Raw genomic sequence first — 20,783 nt, 5'->3', positions numbered from 1 at the left:
TGAAAAATGCATATCTATATGGGGATCTATCTGAGACAGTTTACATGCAGCAACCTCCAGGATTCGAGGTTGAGGGGGAGTGTCGGAAGGTGTGTAAATTGAGAAAGGCGATTTATGGCTTGAAACAAAGTCCGCGTGCATGGTTTCAAAAGCTGTTTGAAGTGATGTCACGCTTTGGCTTCAACAGGTCAGCGGCAGATCATACACTATTTATCAAGAAAACTAACTCAGGCATAGTTGTTATGGTGGTATATGTGGATGGCATCATTCTTACAGGAGACGATGTGAAAGATATTGAACCCACAAAGGCTCATCTTCAAAAACACTTTGTTACAAAAGACCTTGGTTCACTTAGATATTTTCTGGGTATAGAAGTTGCCAGGAGCCGTGAAGGGATGGTTTTGTCTCAACGGAAGTATGTTCTTGACTTATTAAAGGAAACGGGAATGTTAGGAGCTAAACCAGCAAATATTTCCATGGACCATAAAGTTCAGTTGTTTGAAGAAGGGTCAAAACTGGTTGACAGCAAAAGCTATCGCTCACTAATAGGGAAGCCACTGTATGTAACTATGACCAGGCTAGATATTGCTTTAGACAAACCAACTGAGGTACACTGGAATGCAGCTATAATGATTCTCAGGTATTTAAAATCTTCTCCTGGAAAAGGGTTATTGTTCAGGAAAGGTGGAACTCTGGAGATAGTGGCCTATTCTGATGCTGACTATGCAGGATCTGTAGTAGATAGAAAATCTACCACAGGATTCTGTGTGTTTCTGGGAGACAACCTGATTTCATGGAGAAGTAAGAAGCAAAATGTGGTTTCTAGATCGAGTGTCGAATCAGAATATAGGGCTATGGCCCAAACAGCTGTTGAATTGATGTGGGTTCGTACTGTTCTTCATGATCTTCAGGTGAAGGTTTCCTCTCCTATGACCATGATGTGTGATAACAAGGCTGCCACATATATAGTGAACAATCTTGTCTTTCATGAGAGAACAAAGCACATTGAGGTTGATTGCCACTATGTAAGAGATATGGTTCAAGCTGGTCATATCACTACCAAATATCTAAAGTCGGAGGACCAAGTTGCAGATATGTTTACAAAGCCTCTTGCTAAACCAAATTTCTCAAAATGTTGTGACAAGCTGAGCATGATTCATATCTATGCTCCAGCTTGAGGGGGAGTGTTGAGATTAAGAGGTTTTAAGTTTAAGTTTTCCTAGACTAGAGGTTATTTGATATTTAAGTTTAATGAGGGACTTATGTGTAATTTCTCTCTTTGGTCTCTCTCTATTTAACATAGAGATTAGCCCTAATCAAACTTAACGAGTTATCTTATTTTGCAGCTCTCTCTCTCTCTCTCTCTCTCTCTCTCTCTCTCTCTCTCTCTCTCTCTAGGTTCCTGCGCATCTCATCTAAACTTCTACAATTTTAAACACGATAAACTCTATATATCAAGGAATGTTATCTTTACAGAGCAAGAAAGTTTTGTTGATTTAAATGTCTATCAAGGAAAATGATGATTACTCTTTTCTAGAATTATTTCTTAAATATAAAGATGAAGTGTTAAACAACAATGATGTTGTTAATGATGAACCTCAATACAATATCAAGTGTGGTGAGTCGCATGACATTGATGGTGGACCTCTAGTTATCCAGTATAGAAGAACTAGTGATAGACATCCCAATGCCCTAGATAAATATTCTAGCATAGAAAATCAAGAACCAAACATTCTTAGAAAATCAAAAGAATACATAAGCCTCTAGATAGATTTGTATCCTACAAAAAATTTACTCAATATAAAGCTTGTCTAGCCAAGATATTTTCTTACTTTGAACTCTTCTCATACAATCGGGCCAAGAATTATCCTGAATGGGTGAGTGCTATGAATAATGAAATACGAGCCTTAAAAAAGTTGAAAACCTAGGTTATAAAAAAAAATTCATGGAAAAAAAACAATAGGTTGTAGATGGGTATTTAAAATCAAAACCAAGAGTGATGGAACTTTAAAGAGGGATAAGGCTAGGTTAGTGGCCAAGGGTTATTCTCAGGAGTATGGAATAGATTATAATGAAACTTTTGTTCCATTAGCTAAGATGACTTATGTTAGAACTCTTATAGTTGTAGTTGTCATTAGATGTTTGCCTATTTATCAAATGGATGTCAAGAATGTCTTCCTCAATTGTGAATTGAAGAAAGAAGTTTATATGGATCCATTATCTGGATATAAATTTTTTGTTGGAAAGGTGTTTCACTTAAGGAAAGCCTTTTATGGGCTGAAACAGGCGCCTAAAGCTTGGTACGATTGATTTAGTTTTATTATAGTTAAACTAGGTTTTACTTTCTATTATACTGACACTGCTATGTTTATTAAGAAATCCAATGCAGGTATTGTTATTCTTTTCTACGTTGACGACATGATCATCACTGGAGACAAACAGGGAGTTAGTTTTATTAAAATATTTTAAAACAAAGCTTTGAAATGACTGATTTAGACTTTCTTAGGTACTTTTTAGGGATTGGGTTGCATATTCTGCTCGAGGCTATTTTCTAACTCAATCCAAGTTTGCTTCTGACATTATAGACAAGTCTGGAATTACAGATAAAAAAAGGGTGAACACTCCTGAAGTGATAAATGCAAAAATAAAGATAGATGATAGCACATCTCTGGACAATCATATTCATTATCGCTAAATGATTGGGACTCTTAACATATTTGACCATCACGAGACTTGATCTCTCACATGCAGTCCATACTGTCAGTCAATTCCAACATTCTCATACACTGTGCCCATGAGTGTCGTTACGTGTATTATTAGATATTTACAAAATTATGTCACTAAAGGGATTGTTTTGTCTTTCTCCTCCGCACTTAAATTGATTGTTTATATTGACTATGATTGGGAAAAAGATCCTAATGATAGAAGCTCAACTATGGCTTTTGTGTATTTATAGGTGACTCGTTGGTGTCCTCAAAATGCAAGAAATAGCAGAAGGTGTTGTTATCATCAATCGAAGCTGAGTATCGCGCCATGGCCACTACAACATCTGAAATTGTGTGGTTGAGAAGACTATTGGAAGACATGGGATGCATATGCAAACGCCCTCAAGGTTATGATGAGACAATAAAAACACCATCTACATAGCTGGCAATCGCATGTTTCATAAGCATACCAAGCATATTGAAATGAACTGCCACTATGTTCGTGAAGAGTACCTAAAGAACATCATCCTGCCTTGTGTAGCATTGGAATTTCAATTGGTTGACGTCTTTACGAAAGTTTTTACTTCTCTCCGGTTTCATTTTTTGCTTGACAAACTTTCGATGATTACATTATAAGTTTGAGGGGGAGTGTTAAGCTCTCTCTCTCTCTCTCTCTCTCTCTCTCTCTCTCTCTCTCTCTCTCTCTCTCTATATATATATATATATATATATATATATATATATATATATATATATATATTAGGTAATACCCATTAGGGGTATTTTTGTCATTTTGTTCATTGTAATAGGTTGTGACCATTAGGGGCACATCAGTCTTTTATTTTATTTTATTTTTATTTTATTTTTAGTTTTATTTTTATTTTTATTTTTATTTTTATTTTTATTTTTATTTTTATTTTTATTTTTATTTTTATTTTTATTTTTATTTAACAAAATGCCCCTTAGCCAAAAGCTAAGAACATTATGGGTTTTTGTCAATAGAGACATTGGGACCTCCCCAAAGTCTCTATTTCTAGCCATTGTGGAGGGTCCTAATGGCTCTAAGGCTTGCCTATGTATATTTATATATAGGGGGTTATTCCCCTTTGTATTTTTATGCTTGTTTCAAGCACTCATTGGAAAACAATCCTATCTTTTTTATGCTCCTTTTCTTGCCCATTTGTGGCTTTGTGCTTGTATGTGACCCATAAGTGGTCATTGTTTATTCACACCTTTTGCGTGTTTGTGAGGCCCATAAGAGGCATTCTATTGTTCTTTTTGTATTTCCTTACAGTTATACCATCCATGATTCAAAACTCGGATTGTTAGCTGATGAATTGGTCCTCTATGATCCGAACAAGAACTTTCCATGTTTTGGTTTGAAGGTTTCAGCAATTGTCAAGTCGTGCTCTTAATCAATCTTCATGTATTTCATATAAATCTTATGGCCTTCAAGAGTGCCTATCCACATCATGCACTCCAGAAAAAAAAGGGAAATAGCATGCATCTTCGTCCTTCGGAAATCGTTAACCCAATTTTGACAAATCAAAAATATCCCAAAAAAAAAAACTGATCTACTTAAACAATCTAGCATTAGGTATTAAAAACTATCAAGTATCACCCACTCTTATTTATCGAATCAATAGTTAAAATTGGAGGATAAGCATACTCCTTACTTGGAAGTTACTGCAGCATTATTGGGACATTGCAGAACTTGGACTGAGCTTCCAAATTTGTTTATGCTGCAAATGAAATATCCAAATCTATGTATGTCCATACCAGGCACATAGTCGAACAAAATGAAAGCCAATATTGGTGATGGCTAGCACGCTTTCCCTCAACTGACCTCATCAACTCCAAATTGGAAAAACAGTATTGGAAACAGAAGTGACCTAATAATCAGAAGAATGGGTCTACTAAATCATGCCTTATTAGTAAAATTTTGGTGGCTATTGTTCAAGAGTGAAAGATGGGGTTAAAGGTTGATTGGAGCCAAATACGGTATTGAGGGATTGTCCTTACATTCCAAAGCTTATTCATCTTCTATCATCCTTCTTGTTTAACACATTACCAAGATGCTAGACGTTCTCCAAAGTTTATGCATCTGCTTTTAGCCTTCTTGTTTAAATATTAAAAGAATTTTGTCAAGCAGAAATAACGACAATACATTGTGAAGTAAGTACAGCCACTTAAATGCCACTCACAGCAAATCGAAGCTATAGCATTCAAAATGGTCCAGCTATAATCTAGAAAGAGTTGAATAACTTGGCGATGTAACATGATAGTTATGATAACACAATTCCCAAAAGTAAAAGTAGGAAACCAAAATCCGCTGAGAAACACCACGCACTGTTCTATATATTCCATCACGTTTGTCATTGAAGGGGACTCCAAACATGTTTCACTGAATAATTGTAAGGACATACATTCATATGTTTGCAAATGTATCTTTCATGTCCTGAAACCAGTATCGAACAAATTGAGTTCGGAGCGAAATTAAGGTGAAACTTCAAAACCCCCCAAAATATGAAGAAACCAATCAGATTATACAATGAAGTCAAAAAAAAGTGAATTTCATGAGAACCAACCCTGCAACTTGCCAATGAATCCATATCGTTTCTCGCCCACGAACAGATCTTGAATTCCCGCAGGACCAACAGCAGAGCAGCGAAAGATGGCACTCAATTACCAAACCCCACGAATTGTAACACCGAACCCCAAACGAACAATACAACAATTCCCAGAGACAAGCGGAGATCAGGCCAAATCCACACACAGAACACGAATCAAGACGCTGAAATTAAGCAAAAACTGGAGCTCGATTTCAAATTAGGGCAATTCCCCCAACCAAAAACGCTAATTGAAACCGGACATCGAATCAGAAAAGACACCAAAAGATCTCGGATCAGAAATAGCAAAACACGCCAAAGTAAAGCAAACACATCGAGTTCAGGGAGACAACCCAGAGTTAGTATGTACTCGGATAAATGAAGAGGGATGTAAGTAGTTCAGGGGTGAAGGGAACCCCTAGTAGGGGGAGGAGAATCTCTATGGTTAGGGTTAGGGGCTCTCACTCGGATCGGAGCGATGGATCAGAGACTGAAGAGGAGGACGAGGAGGCGGCGGTGAAGGCGAGGAGGAGGAGGAATTCCTTCGGGGGTGGTGCGATTGCGGAGAGGCTCCCATCCGGCGTCGTATCGCTCTATTTGACCCGACGGAAGCCGGAGCCCCCATGACAGAAAGTGGCTGTAACCCGTGCCATTCACTTAAATCCGCCCTATTCTTCTTTTGGATTCCGTAGTCGGAATCGCGACCTCCGTTCGCTGCCGTGGTGGCCCTCGCACCACGCGTGCCGTGCAAATGCCCGCGGTGGTACTACCTACTCCTCCTGCCTTCCACTCACTGTCGGACCCCCGATCCAGTTCGGGTCTTGTTTGTCTAGACTCTTGGGGCAAATTCTGGATCTAGGATTAGGATCGTTCAGGCTGGAGTCACTTAATTGAATCGCCAGTGTGCGTGGACAGGACAAGCTGGAATGTCCTTCGACGTCCACAAACAGGACAGAATGCACTGTCCTATGCTGTCCACGTGCCCAAGAAAATGAATTTGTTGTTTTTTTTTGTTTGAGTGTTTGTTCTCTGTTGTTTCGTCATGTGGCACGGAACAGCGACAGACCTCAAATAATCATCCATGGAGCGCACCAACTTATTGTCTGTGTATCTCGTGTTTGCGTGGACGTGCGTGCAGCCTTTATGCATCCCGTATAAGACTTTAGGTGAATCCAGGAATTGCATATCTGGACTCGAGATCCAAGCTCCAACAGATCCCATGTGGGACCCATCCATGGAATGCCGCAAGCCCTAGCATTTAATAGCTCGTTAGCAAGAGAGTTCAAAAAAATACTAATTTTAAATCGGTTAAACATTCTAGGCCGTTACAGGTAGGTAAACGCATCACATTCATTCATAAATCAAATTTAAATGTTCGTCACATAAATAAAAAATTGTATCCAATCTTAGAATTTAAGAATTCAAATAAAAAAATTGTATTCTCATGATTTCAAATTATTGATTCACACAACACTCTCGCAACATCCTGTAACCACTTCATAATTGCTCATTCATTACCTTTATTTATATAAAAGTAGGAGGGTTAGACTTTAGCAAGTCTTAATAGATTACACATTAATCAAGCACACACACACAATATTAAGCATGTATATAATGATCATAACAACTAAATTCAGTTAACACAATATCAGAAAAAAATTATTAACTTACACATGAATCATATCGCATGCATGCTTTCAATAACAAATATGATATCATAATTAAGAAGTATTCCTAATTAACTAATGCATTGTTTCTCTTGATTACCAACTTTATCGGGTACGTGTAGGGTGTCACTCGAAAGAGATAAAACTCACTCGGGTGTTTATTACGCTATATGTTTTAATTTTTTTTGAGTAGTTAACTGAGTCAAAAACCCACGTAAAAGTAGTCTCAGACCAAGAAAAGTTTTCCTAGTGACTACGGCTAAGAAAAATGATTGATCTTATACTTTTGCAGAAGGTTTGAACATACCGTCTTAGACTAATATTGGTAATCCTAGCCCCTAACTCCCTTGAACCTAGAGACCAAATGAGACATTGTCACTCGAAACATTTTTAGTGATTCATGAGTCCATAGAGTTTGTACAACCTACCCTCTCAATGGTAGACCTAGGCCTTTTGGTTCAACATACCTTTGTGAGGCATACCCAAAATACTAAAAAAATTTATGTTTATTATGTCATCAGTCAATGCAGGTATCATATAATAATAGCCCATTGTATCAAATAAGCTCTAGTTCCCATTCAGAACTCCATCTACACACTCAATACTATGTGCATTCATAACCCTGTGTGCATCCCATGCATACACTACATATCATGTATTAAATGAAATCATGACATCACATGCATATCATAACCACATGCAGTATAACATCAACACATGCTAAATAATATAATATAAAAGCATGCATAATTACTATATTACATATCATAAACATAATTGGAAGCACACATGGTCCATAACAATTAGAGTGTCCATCTAGTTCAGATCTAGAACCAAAACATGTCTCACTGGTCTACTTATGGAAACCAAGACATACACACACAAGAGTTCGAATCTAAAATTGCAGAGAGAATTTTATTAGACGATATCAATTTTGTCGTGGCCAAACCTAAATGAGTAAAAATATACAATTTTAAAATAGATGCTCAGAGGTGTCAATAAACTTTAGCCACAAACCTTGCCTCAATCGGAGTCCAGATCAAAGAGAAATAATTAATTTACAGAAACTAGTTTTTGTTCCCTTAACAGACTTGTTCGATAGAAACCCTCCAAAGAATCATCAAACAACAATTCCATAAAAAAGATAAAAATTTCATAAATTTTATTGTAAATTGATGGACCTGTCTGACAAAATCTCTCATATAGATAAGGTCTAAACTCCATCATAGCTATAAATTAAAATTCACGGGTCACATCCTCTTTAGGTTCTTCGATAGACAATGTTCCAAAATTTTTTAGGTTTTGGAACCATGTTCAATGATTTTTAACTCAGAGACCATAATGAATCTATGCCTTAAATTTTTATTGAAAGTTCTTCAATATGAAATCTAATATATATATATATATAAAATTTTGTCATAACCATGCAACAAATTAAGAAAAATAAAATATACAAGATAGTCTAGTCATATACAAAATTTCTGTATTGATAGAAATTTTGTTCTAACTTTAGGAAGACATATTTTCTAATCCAGACGAACAAAGCCAATTTTTCTTTTGACTTACATAATGTGTCTTGAATGACCTTCTAAAATTTGAAAATTTTTTGCCTAACCATTTGGGTGCATAATAAAGTTCTTGAAAAGTGTGTAGGTTCGTGAAAACATGACAATAAGCTTTTCACACAAAAACCATATTAAAAACACTTTTTTCATAAAATGATTGACATAAACATGATTTTGCATGGTTTAATTCAACATAACATAATTAATACCAGTCTAAATATGAAACAATGTAAATACATGCTGCATACAACTTAATCCAGCGTATGAAATCAATCCCAAAACACACAGAAATAATTTTCTTCAAAACAAACACTCGTACACTGAAAACATGTATTGGAAAATAGAATTTATTTTCTAATAGCATATGAATCATGCACATATATATCTGATCTAACATGAATTAACTAAATATAGGTTGATCATAAATTAAGAAAACACAAACTACAAATAAAGCAATATAAATCGTTTTGCCCAAATAAGGCTCCCATAAACCCTAATTGATATGACCTAGATGAGTTTATTTATGATATTTAATTCTGCCATACATAAAAATCTCATATCTAATCACAAATAATATTCAAATCACACTATACATTATTCACAATACAAAACATAACAACATTAACCCCTAAAACACATTTTTTTTAAAAGAAACCTTGAATGCCTGATAATGCATGAAATGCATTATAAATTAAACATCATATGCATGTAATTATTCACATTTTTATAGTTAAAACCCATGTTTATGTTAGTTCAAGTCATAGGAAGCTACATTTCAAATTTTGTCCAACTCTGAGTTAAATTGGCAAAGTTATGAATTTTTTTTCTTGTAATGGAGCGAATCCAGTCGAGATCCAGATCCAGGCCCATATAAGAATGACAATTTTTTGGATCTTGGATTAGATTGAATCACATTGACCCAAATCATAGATCTATTCATGTTTTTCCAAAAGGGGTGCCCAACAAATTTTGAGAGTTTTTGAGGGTTTTTGAAAATACATTTTCATAAGAGTGATTTTAAAAATTTTGAAAAAAGAAACAAACATATAGAGGACGCCCTTGTTTCTAAAAATTTGTCCAAAACTTTGAGAAATCCTCCACAGCACCAGCCACTTCTATTTTCCATCCTCCATCATCGTTTCGTCTCACCAAGGAGTTTTTCGGGTGTTGCGCCGCTTGGGAATTTTTTGGCCGTCTTTCATTTCCTTCTTTCCATATCTTTTTGTATATTTTATTTTTGTATCTAGTTTCTACTAATTTATGATTTTTGTTTACAACACTACAACAGCCATTGAAGGAGCTTTGTCTTCGCACCGAGGAGCTTTTTGAGTGCAATCCGGCCGAGGAGTTTTCTGGGCCCTCAAGCGAGCCGAGGAATTTTTCAGGTTCGTCCTTCTTTCCCACCTACCGTCCTTGGAACCACTGACCACTATTCCCTCCGTCAATTGCTGGAAGTTGCAGACCTTCTCAGAGGGTTAGAAGAAGTTTTGGGAGGCCTCAAATCTTAGACGAAGCACGGATCATCCAGTAAGATCCTTGCCTTTGTTTTATTTCTTTGTTTTTTAGTTCTTTTATGAAAATAGGCTAGACATAGTCTAGCCGTTTTTGATGTTTTAAATTTTTTTTTATGTTCTTGTTTTTTTTACAACAAATTGAAAAGTTTAAATCTCAGTATTTGATAGCCTAAGGTTGAGTTTTGAAGTGTGTTGTGTTTAGAACATTTTGTTTCTAATTAGTTATGCATTTTAGTCAAAAAATGATGTTTATGTTCTGTTGTAAACTTGAGTTCAACAATAGTTGTCATCTTTACTATAGAGGAAAGCAGCCATTACCGAATCTTGAAGCTTCATTTGTAGTAAGTTAATTAATTTTAGTAGGTTCTTATCGCTAGATTCATAGCATTTAGGTTATGAATAGGTTTTAGTCAATAGTTAGCTAATTTAGCATCTACCTTTTTTTTAAGCAATAGGTATTCACAATTTTCTTTTCATTCCAATCTTGTCCGTGCATTAGTTACTTTAGGTATTATATAGGTTAGAATATAGTTAGTTTAATTTAGTATATCTTGAAAATTTTTGAATTTTTATGAAGGGCATTTCTGAAAACTCAAAGGAAGAGGCGATTTTGGTATTTAAGAGAGGTTTCCAATTTTTGTGAGATCTTAGTTTGGTAGGTCTGAGTCTTCTTTGAAATTCCAGCCTAGAGGGATCATCTCTTGATCCAATTAAGTAAAGTGATTAAAAAATTGAATCACCTTACTTAATTTTTAAAATTCTTGATTTAAGAAATAGAAATCTTCTTAATTAGAGGATTTTAGTCAAAATCGTGTGGGCCCACCAGGGCTGGCATTTTTTACTTTGAAAGGTCAAAATTTTGTTTAAGGTAAGATTGTATGGGTCCCACTTAATTCCAACTAGCCTCACCATTTATTAATTGCCCTTTTTCCTAATTAGATTATAATTAAGTATAGGCATGTTGCATATTGCATGTAATTAGGTAAGTTTCACTTAGACATTTTTTTGTGTTAATTAGAATTAATATTGCATATTAATCAAGACAACATTCTTTCTTTGTTATTTCCTTTTCTTTTCTTTGAAATTCCATCTTTAGGAGGTCCCACGTAAGGGACAACTCACCTTAGTTTACATTTGTATTAAGTCAAGTTTGTTTAGCTAGGTAAGTTGTATATGCACATGTTTGGTATTCATAGTTTTATTTTTATTTTTTTTAGTAATGTTTAAGTAGGTCCCACATAGGGGATGGCTGACATATATGTGTATTAACCATTGTATTAGTTTCACTTGTAGTTATCTTAGTTGTTTTGTTTACTTGCCTTAGAATTAATTCGTTGCTTCCTTAATGGTAATTTAGATTTTATTTTTAGATTTAATTTCTTTAGCATAATTAAGTTCTATTTGTTGTGTTTTAGTAGAGTGTTAGGACTGATACGTTTGTTATTACACGTGTATAAGATTATTAGTGCATGAATTAAATGATTTCTAATTGTTTTTTAATTGATTTTAAAAACCAAAAAATACAGCCTTTTGCAATCATCATTTTAGGTGGATTTTTGTAGAGTTTTAAATCCACATTTTTTCTATTATTTTCCTCCACGTGTCCTCTAAATGCAGACCAAATTTTAATTTATTCAGAGTTGATTTGGTCAGGTTTTTAAGCATTTTTCAAAAACTGGTTTATCAGAGAATCACATTTCGGGACAGGCCAATTTTAAGAAGTAATGTGTTCTTGAAATCTTATATCTGGAGATTATGGATGAATTTTTGAGTTTTGTAAGAAGGGTCTGATTCATGCATGTGTCAAGAATCCAACAAAACAAATTTCATCAAATTTATATTTCATTTGACCCTACAAATCATTTATTTTTTGAAGTCTATTAAAAAATTGATTTTGCACTATAGCAAGGGCAAAATAGACATTTTAGTAGTTAATTAGTTTTCTATAATTTTTCATATTTTTCTGCAGCTTACATAGTTTAATTACAGAATTTAACATAGTTAGTATTAGAATAACTTAGTGGTTTTTATAGAATTAGCATAGTAGTACTTTTTTATTATAGATTAATTGTCATAATTATTTTTAGGATTAATTGTAGTGATATTTTTAAATTAGTTGCAGTAACTTCATTTTCTAGCTTGTTATTTCTCTTTTTATAGGTTTACAAGTACACTGTAGGTAAAAAGGCAAATTTACAGCAATGGATTGAATGCCATACTTGTGAAAGGATGAAAACACCCTTTTGAACTTGAAGGAGTGCTCAAGTAGCGTGGTTTAGATTTTGATGTTCTTAGTTAATTTATGTTCATGTTGATGTGTGAATTAACTTGTACTTCTCCCTGTAGACATTTTGAATTATTAATAAATCGAAGTATTTAGATTTAAATTTGGATATTATCATGTTTCCTATGGATTCGACCCGTACTCACCACGATTGTGGAAGTTCGGTTTTTATATTTGGTGGCCGATTTTCCAAATTATTTATTGAAAATTATCATTTAAAATCATTGCTTAAAAGGTCCAACCAAATCCCCAAAATTGATTTTCACTATTCAGGTCTTTATTTTCTTTTTTGGATATTATTTTGATTATATATAATAAATATGGATTTTAACAAGGTTAATACATGTTCATTCTAAATAAACAACCATCACAAATCTAAAAATATTAGACGTGATTTTTATAAGGCTACTAATATGAATCAAAGAATTTTCCAAAAACCCAAATGAAAAAAAATTGTATTAGACATACCTGTCAATACAAGCATAGATTTGATATAAAAAGAAAATCTAGAGATCACTCATGCATCTGTATCTATTCAACCTTCAACTCGAAATCGATTCCATGAAAGAGACATGAACCTCTCCAAAACTGATTTTTCCCAAAATTATTTTTGGAGAAATCGTTTTACCAATAACCCTACGATATCAAGTCCATTTGTAAGTTCCATAAATTTTATAAATTTTAATCATGAAGACTATTATCTGGCAAATCTGACTTATGTTGTTTGACAATTTTAGTCAATTACATTAAGGTAGTAATTGCTTGATTAGTTAAAATTAATTAGCATTTTAATTGTCAAATTTTAGGCATTTATTTAATTAATTTGGATTAATTGGCATTTAATTTCTAATTTACTAGCAATTAAATAAAACAATGTTTAATTAATAATTAAACAAATTATTATACATGAATTATAAGTTAATTTGGGAATTAATATATATTGAAATATTTTTACAAACATTAAAAAAATTAATAAACTTCTAACCCTTTTGGGATTTAGATTCGGGTTGGATTGGAATGGGCCCAACTGGATTTGAATCCAAGTTGGACCATTGTGGGGCCCACTAGGGAGGTCAACCTTGGTGGAGTTAACCAAGTCAACAAAAGAAACTAATAAAAAAAAGAGGCTCCTTTTTTAAGTTCCAAGGAAAACTAGTCCCTTTCCAATGAATGTCCAAAAATAGACCACACAAACCATTGTTCTTAAAAAGGTGTCTTTTCCATTTTGGTGAAAGGAGATGCTCTCCCTTTTAAAATTTAAAAAGTAGATGGGTTTGACCCATCCCCACCTTCCATCTTCCCACAACCTCTCCTTACCACACATCTCTAAGACCTTCCCTCTACAAAAAAAATGATTTTGGAGGAGGGGGGCAAACATCCCCCTCCCCATTTTTGAATTTTGTTCTCTCTCTTCTCTCCCTCCTTCAAAAACGATTTTGAGGAAGAATGCCTTTGGAGTTTCTCAAGGTTGAAGGAGGCCTTAAAGTATGAAAACCACCTCCTATCATCCTTGTTTAGGGTGGGGTGCCTTTGGGAACTCCTCTCTACACAGTTCAAAGGAGGTCCTCTTGCATCAAAAGCTCTCATTTATAATGTTTTTGTTTGTGTTCTTCTTCAAGGTAGGGTCTAAAACACTGTCCTCTTAGGTCTTTAATATGAAATAATGTTTTGTATGATTGAATCTTACCATTGTTTATGGTTGAAATGCATTTATATTATTCAAAATATTTTTATGATTAAATCTTACCATTGTTCATAGTTTAAATGCATTTGTATGATTTAAAATATTTTTATGTTTAAATCTTACTATTATTTATGGTTGAAATGCATTGGTATGGTTCAAAAATATTTCTAAGTAGGATTTCTACCAATGTTAATGGTTGAAATACTACTATATGGTTTTCAAAGATTTTGTGAATGAATCTTAACTATGTTTATGGTTGAAATGCATTTATATTGTCATACATGTTGTATGAATGATTTTTACCAATGTTTATAGTTGAAATGCATTCATATTATTCATAGATATTATATGAATGATTTTTACTAATGTTTATAGTTGAAATACATTCATATTATTCATAGATGTATATGAATGATTCTTACCTATGTTTATAGTTGAAATGCATTCATACTATTCATAGATGTTATATGAATGATTTTTTACTAATGTTTATTGTTGAAATGCATCTATATTATTCATAGATGGTTTATAAATGGTTGTTACCTATATAGTATATTAAAATGCATATGATCATGTTATGTGTTTATTATAATGCATGTAGTATATGAAAAATGAATATAAGCATGTCATGTAAAATGCATATAGTATGTTAGAATGCACATGAACATATTATGTGTTCATTAGAATGCATATTGTAAGTTGAAAATGCATATAATCATGTCATGGAGAACACATATTAACATATTATGTATTCATTAAAATGCATATAGTATACTAAAAATGCATAGGATTGTGTTATGTATTCATTAGAATGCATATAGTATATTAAAAATGCATAGGATTATGTTATGTGTTCATTATAATGCATATAGTATGATGAAAATGCATATGAGCATATTATTCGAATGTGTATAGTATGTTGAAATGCATATAGACATGTTACGTAGAATGCATATATTATGTTAAAGTTTATGATGGAATGCATATAGTATGATGAAATGTTTATGACGATGATTACATCATGTATGGGACTTTATGTAAGAGTATGTAGCATCAAGAATGTGGTTGTTATGTTCCACTATCATTGAATGTATGTCTATGTATAATATAATGTAAACACACCAAATTTTTCAAAATTTTGTAAGTATTCCCCTTTTGCCCCTGGCCCCATCTTCTGAGAAAATCAAAGCAATTTCAATCCAATTTTCAATTATTCTTCAAATTTTCGGGAATAAACTCCATTCTTATATATCTGACTCGATTTTTGTAGCCGGACCCAGTGTTTAAAATCCAAATCTGAGCCTCGTTGACCAATTTTCAATTTAAAATTACAAAAATACCAAAAATAGTTTTTTGAATGACTCAGACAGTCCATCCGGCATCTGTTTGGATCCACTGCTCTATATTTTTCAATTCGAGGTTCAAAACTTGAATATTTCCTCAAGTTTTAGATCCAAACCCATTTTATGAAGGATTTTCCAAAGAATAGCTTTCAAATTCTCGAAAAAACCCTCTTTTTTAAATATTTCTCAAAATTATAAACAAATAGTTTTAAATCTCTCGTTTCCCCATAGTTTCATAGTTTTGTTTCAAAAATACAAAAAAATATAGAAAATATAAAAGAAAAAGAAAAAAATCTAAAACAGAAAGCAAAATATGGAAGAAGAAGGAAGTGAAAACCCTTTTTTCGGAAAATATCAAACCCCTTTTCAGGATTTTTTTTTTGAAAGAAGCCTTGTCTTCAAAATTTTTGAAAAATATCTTTACCTTCCCGTAACATTTCCTAACGACTTCCTGCTATAAAGGGAGACCGCAGGGGGGTATCCAGGATCATCGACAACCATCGAAGACCACCCATTTTCATCCAATTTTTTGCTCTTTCCTTTCCCTTTCTGAGGCTTCTTCTCTGCAAGACGCTGAAGAACAATCCTCCCTCGAAAGCATCTCCCTTGCAAGAAGCCGGTAAGAACCTCTCTCTCATCTCCAGTTCTCTGCCGATACTTCTTTACACTGCTGCGTCATGTTTCCCCTTCTTGTTTCATCCCCTTGTTTCTTCATATTTCTCTGGTTTTGCCCTATTGACGCACCATCAAGTATGTCATCTTGCTTGTAGCAATGTCGACCTCTCTTGTGCAAAATTAACGGGATCATAGTATTCCAACATATCAAATTCATGTTTATATCATTACTTTCTATTTTGCTTTGATTTCAGCATCAATTAATCACGAATTTCCATTTGTTTTCTTCTGAATTTCATATTCTTATTTCAGTCTGATTACGATTTCTGTTCTAATTTTAACTTCCGTCTGTCTTTTCTTTCATTTTATTTTGTATTTACTTGATTTCTGTTTGGCTTGGAATTTCTATTATTGTTTCCTTTAGTTTTGAAGCATAATGACTCCTAGTGTTCGGTTGGGTAATCACTTGATTGCCGACCAAACAATTTCCAAGGGATCAAATGCATGGAAACATTCCTTTTATTTACTTTCAATTGATCTCCTGTAAATCATCCTTCAACAAGTTGGCCTAGATGCCGGGATCAGATTTGAATGCCATTAACGGAGTTTTACTGAGTTTCACTCAGTTCACCAAGGATGTTTAACATGGCATTTTACTGATTTCATTCCATTGTGACTTTCATTATGGGTTAAATGATAGTTTTCAAATTCTTGTATGTGTTGATCTCATTTCAGGTTTCTATTTTTTTTTTGTTTAGTTTGCAATTTCCTTTTGGTAGTTCGATTTACTGTTTTATATCTTCCATTATTTATCTATGTTTCGACTCACTTTGATTTCCTCTACTTATTCCGATTTTTCATTTGTATCCAATTTCTTATTCCATTTTTTATAGTTGGCTTGCATTTTCCCCTTATATCTTTTTTTTTTTATTTTGTTTACAGGGATCGTCCTGTGATTTTTTTTATTCTCTAATTTTTCTTTCGATCATGTATTCATATTCTAATCTCAAGTTTCTATCTAAGTTTGATTTGCATCTTATTTTATTACGTTCCACAGCATATGTGCATTTACACTCATTTCTTCAAGTATTCATACATTTTGATTCACTGCAGTATTAAATACCTCGATAGGTTCTGTTTGCATCCAAGCATCCATACTTGAACTGATTTGGAAATCGCTAAACATTAGCATCTCGCGATTCTCTGTAACATAAAGTGGTCAAAATCAGGTTCAAGCCTGGTTTACTGTGGAACCCCATGTTTGGTTTCAGTGCTTGAAGATTCTGGTGTAATCCCATCATGAAACTCACCTTTATACAGATCTGTCAGGAGGATCTGCATCTAATTTCATCATAACTCATCATCGATCCAAATTGCTCAATCAGTTTTGCACGGTAGGAAGTCCAGATGATGAAACTTTGTTCAACATGATTGATCGAGCTTTAGGTTCCACCGTTGCTTGCCTCGACCATATTGTCTTTTCTTCGAGCCATTGTTTTTTTTTTTTTGGGATCAAGGGTGCGTTTGTTAAAAATTTGATCCACCCTCAGTATCATTCCTGATCCACCATTGTCTGTACAGTGTATATACCCTGTGCATTATGGCTGTTAGAAACCAAAATTAATATGCATATGTTTGCCGTGTAATATCTCCATGATACAAAAAAAAAAGAGAAAAGCAAGTTCAGATCAAATGAATATCTGAATTTAATCAGAAATCTGGGCCAGATCTTCAAATCAAAATCTAGATTCATGAGGTACGTTGGATTCTTTCCAAATACCTGAAAGTTACTCGTCGAATTGCTGAATGGTCTAAGGCTAAAACTTCTAATGATTGAATCTAAGTGTTGGGATATTTGTAATTTTTGAAAGTTCTAATGATTTGGGGACCTAATGAGCAGAGTATATTTAAATAATTCTGATTCATTTGATCATTGAAATTGTGTGGAATTACTGAATGTTGCTTCAAAACTCAGCAATTACTGAACATTGCTGGTATTAAGATCGATCATCTGGATTAGTAAGTTAATGTCTGGTAGCATTTCAAAAGTTCTTGGTACGCAATCACACTCCTGCATTAATCATAAGGCTGAATCATTCCAGTTTGGGGGCATGTTTTGCACTCACCGACAGCTGTTATTGGGACAATTATATCTGAGTTTGGCAACAAATTTCTAATGTGTGTTATATCTGTATTTTCATATCTGAATTTTCTTTTCCTCTGAATTTTACATATGAATTTTATTGCATACCTCTGAGTTTGAAAGTAGCATCCGACTGCTAGGACTGAATAGTTTAGGTGCATACCCGGATTAGGTAATTAAGTAAGTCAGCATTGAGTATTGAATGTTAGTAAAGAGTTAGGTAGTCTTTGATAGTCATTGTGTACATTAGTAGGTTAGTGTGTGAATCTGTGCCATCAAAGTATGTTAGCATCGTGTGAGGTAGTCGACCAATGCAGTGTATATCAAAGCATGACAACAGTTTATACATTAACAGTCTGTGAATTAGTGAGTCTATATGGGTACACATGTCAGTCTAGGTTAGCAGTATGTGTTAATCTGTAATTAGAGTATGTTAATGATTAGTATGGTGGATTTGATGGAACATGATTAGCAGTAAGAGTGTGTTAGTAACTCTAGGATTGACAGTGTGTCAATACTAAGTAAATTAGCATCAATGCATGAGTCAACAGGCCTTGCTCATTAAGGTCAGAATATCAGTTAGTCTGTGCAAAGGAGTCAGCTAGTCTGTAAGTTAGTATAGGCTGCGTTGGTATGTTAGCAGTTAGTATAGGCATTGATAGTTAGTATACATTAGCATCTTGGCATCAAGTTGTATGTTATAGCATGACTGTATTATCCGCCACTTAGTTACATTGGCATGACTTACATGATCTGTCATTAAATCATTCCACACGGATGTTCCTTTTTTTTTTAGTTATGATCTGGCGTGACTTGTATGTTATAGCATGACTATATTATCTGCCATTTAATTGATTTGGCACCACCTGTTACACCCATACCACACTAATCATTTTTGCACAACACCCACTTGACTGTTGCAACCTTTTGTTCACTTGCACCCAACACTTTATTGTTGCATGTTGCACTCATCTTACCACCATGTGTTAACACACCTCCCTGTATGTCCTCCACCACATTTCCTACTGTTTTTGTCACTTCCCAGTTGTAGGCTCACTTCCTATATCTGCATATTTACAGTCTGCGCTCCTTATTAACCACTCTCTGCATATTTCTGCTGTGGCTTCCTGTGTTTTCATAGCACAACAACCCAAAGGTTGTCATGGCTTCTTATGCCATCTCGTATCCCCCACCCATCACTTGCTCCATTTAGCCTATGCATCGTCATTAGGTAATGTATGTAGGTTCCCCATTTAATCTATGCATATATTTAGAAAAACACCTATAGATTTTCATTTGGACTAAGGCATGGAATATGCCTTCTCATATAGGGATTTTCATTAGCCTGAGGTATTGTCTATATATATAGGGTCTCATATGCATTCCGTCATTAACATAAGTGTATACATTTTTTTTCCTCCACTTAGCTTAGGCATTGCGTCTGGCATATTCTCTTCATTAGAATAAGCATTTTCAATTATGTCTTTAGCTTTAAAATATAATATTTTTCTTTACATTTTGTATTTTGCTACCTTGTGCTAACTCCGTTTTACAGAAATACATGAAAAGCTTGAATTTCTTTCTTGGATTAAATTTTTTTTTGATATTTGCAATTCCAGGTTGTAATAATTAGGTATTAATGAGAATATTTACATTTTCAGCTCTAGATTAGAATGAATGAGCAGACACATCTTCTAGAATCGCTTGCTTTATGTCATTTTTCTCTTTTATTGCAAAATTTCACAAATGGTAGAACACGAATGGCACGCGCACCATTCTAATAAAAGGTGATTAAATCCTAAGTTGATGATTTGCATTTATGGCCTTAGTCAAAATGTGAACAAAACTTAGGATTTTCATCTTTTATGAGATAACACTGGATCCCCGCTGAATCTCTCCCCAAAATCATCATATTTTCAAATGTTTTTCTCCTTTGTTAAAGTTTAACTTAAAATTAACTAAAAATTTATATCAATGGACATAGTCAGGATATAAATTGAGAATTAATTTCATTTTAAACTCTATAAAGGCACCAAAATGTATTTTATTCTTCACTTGAATTTAAATATGATTACTATATGATACTTTCAATGACCATAGTTAGGGATGTATCATATTTTCAATCTTATTTCAATTCATTTAAAGAATGAAATATGCTTTTCAAAATCCAATTTCAAATTCTTTTAATTCATTCATCATTTGGGATAGAATTACATCATATTTTCAAAATTCTTTTCATATTATTTTAAAAATTCAAGTGATTTTGAGATAATTCTTCAAATATCTTTTTCATTTCTCAAATCAATCTTCAAATTTCTATTTCAATTCATCTTTCTATCTCATTTCAAAATTCAAAATTCAATTTCAAAGTTCAATTTAACTTTGAAATTCCTGATTCATCTTCTGATTTCAAAAACTCAAGCTTTAAATCAAGATTACCCTTTATTTTCATTGAGCCTTGATTCTCAAAATTTAAAAATAAAAGTTTTGAGATTGATTCTGAATCTCAAAATTCGATTTTTACTAAGTTGTAAATTCAAGTATGGATTTCCAAAATCCAAATCCATCCTCAAAATCCCATTTTTTGGATCTTCAAAAATCCAAATTCCATCTTGGGTTCTAAATTTAGAACCCAATTCCACTTTAGATTCATA

At 33.6% G+C, this 20,783-nt stretch overlaps 1 protein-coding gene across 3 annotated transcripts in view; it reads right to left on the bottom strand.

Annotated features, from left to right (window-relative positions):
- LOC149821163 (E3 SUMO-protein ligase SIZ1-like) overlaps positions 1-5,942 on the bottom strand; it is a 201,156-nt gene extending 195,214 nt beyond the window's left edge. For all 3 annotated transcript variants that reach the window (XM_089982042.1, XM_089982041.1, XM_089982043.1), the window contains exon 1: positions 5,294-5,942. In XM_089982042.1, the coding sequence (XP_089838168.1) occupies positions 5,294-5,317 (24 nt within the window). In that variant the 5' untranslated portion in view covers positions 5,318-5,942. The remainder of the gene's footprint in view (positions 1-5,293) is intronic.
- Between the last annotated feature and the right edge of the window lie 14,841 nt (positions 5,943-20,783).

This window comes from Nuphar pumila, chromosome 12 (assembly GCF_984573655.1).
Source record: "Nuphar pumila chromosome 12, dmNupPumi1.hap1.1, whole genome shotgun sequence".
In the NCBI taxonomy this organism is placed as follows: domain Eukaryota; kingdom Viridiplantae; phylum Streptophyta; class Magnoliopsida; order Nymphaeales; family Nymphaeaceae; genus Nuphar; species Nuphar pumila.
The sequence above is the reverse complement of the archived record's forward strand: the minus strand, read 5'-3'. Positions and strand labels throughout refer to the sequence as shown.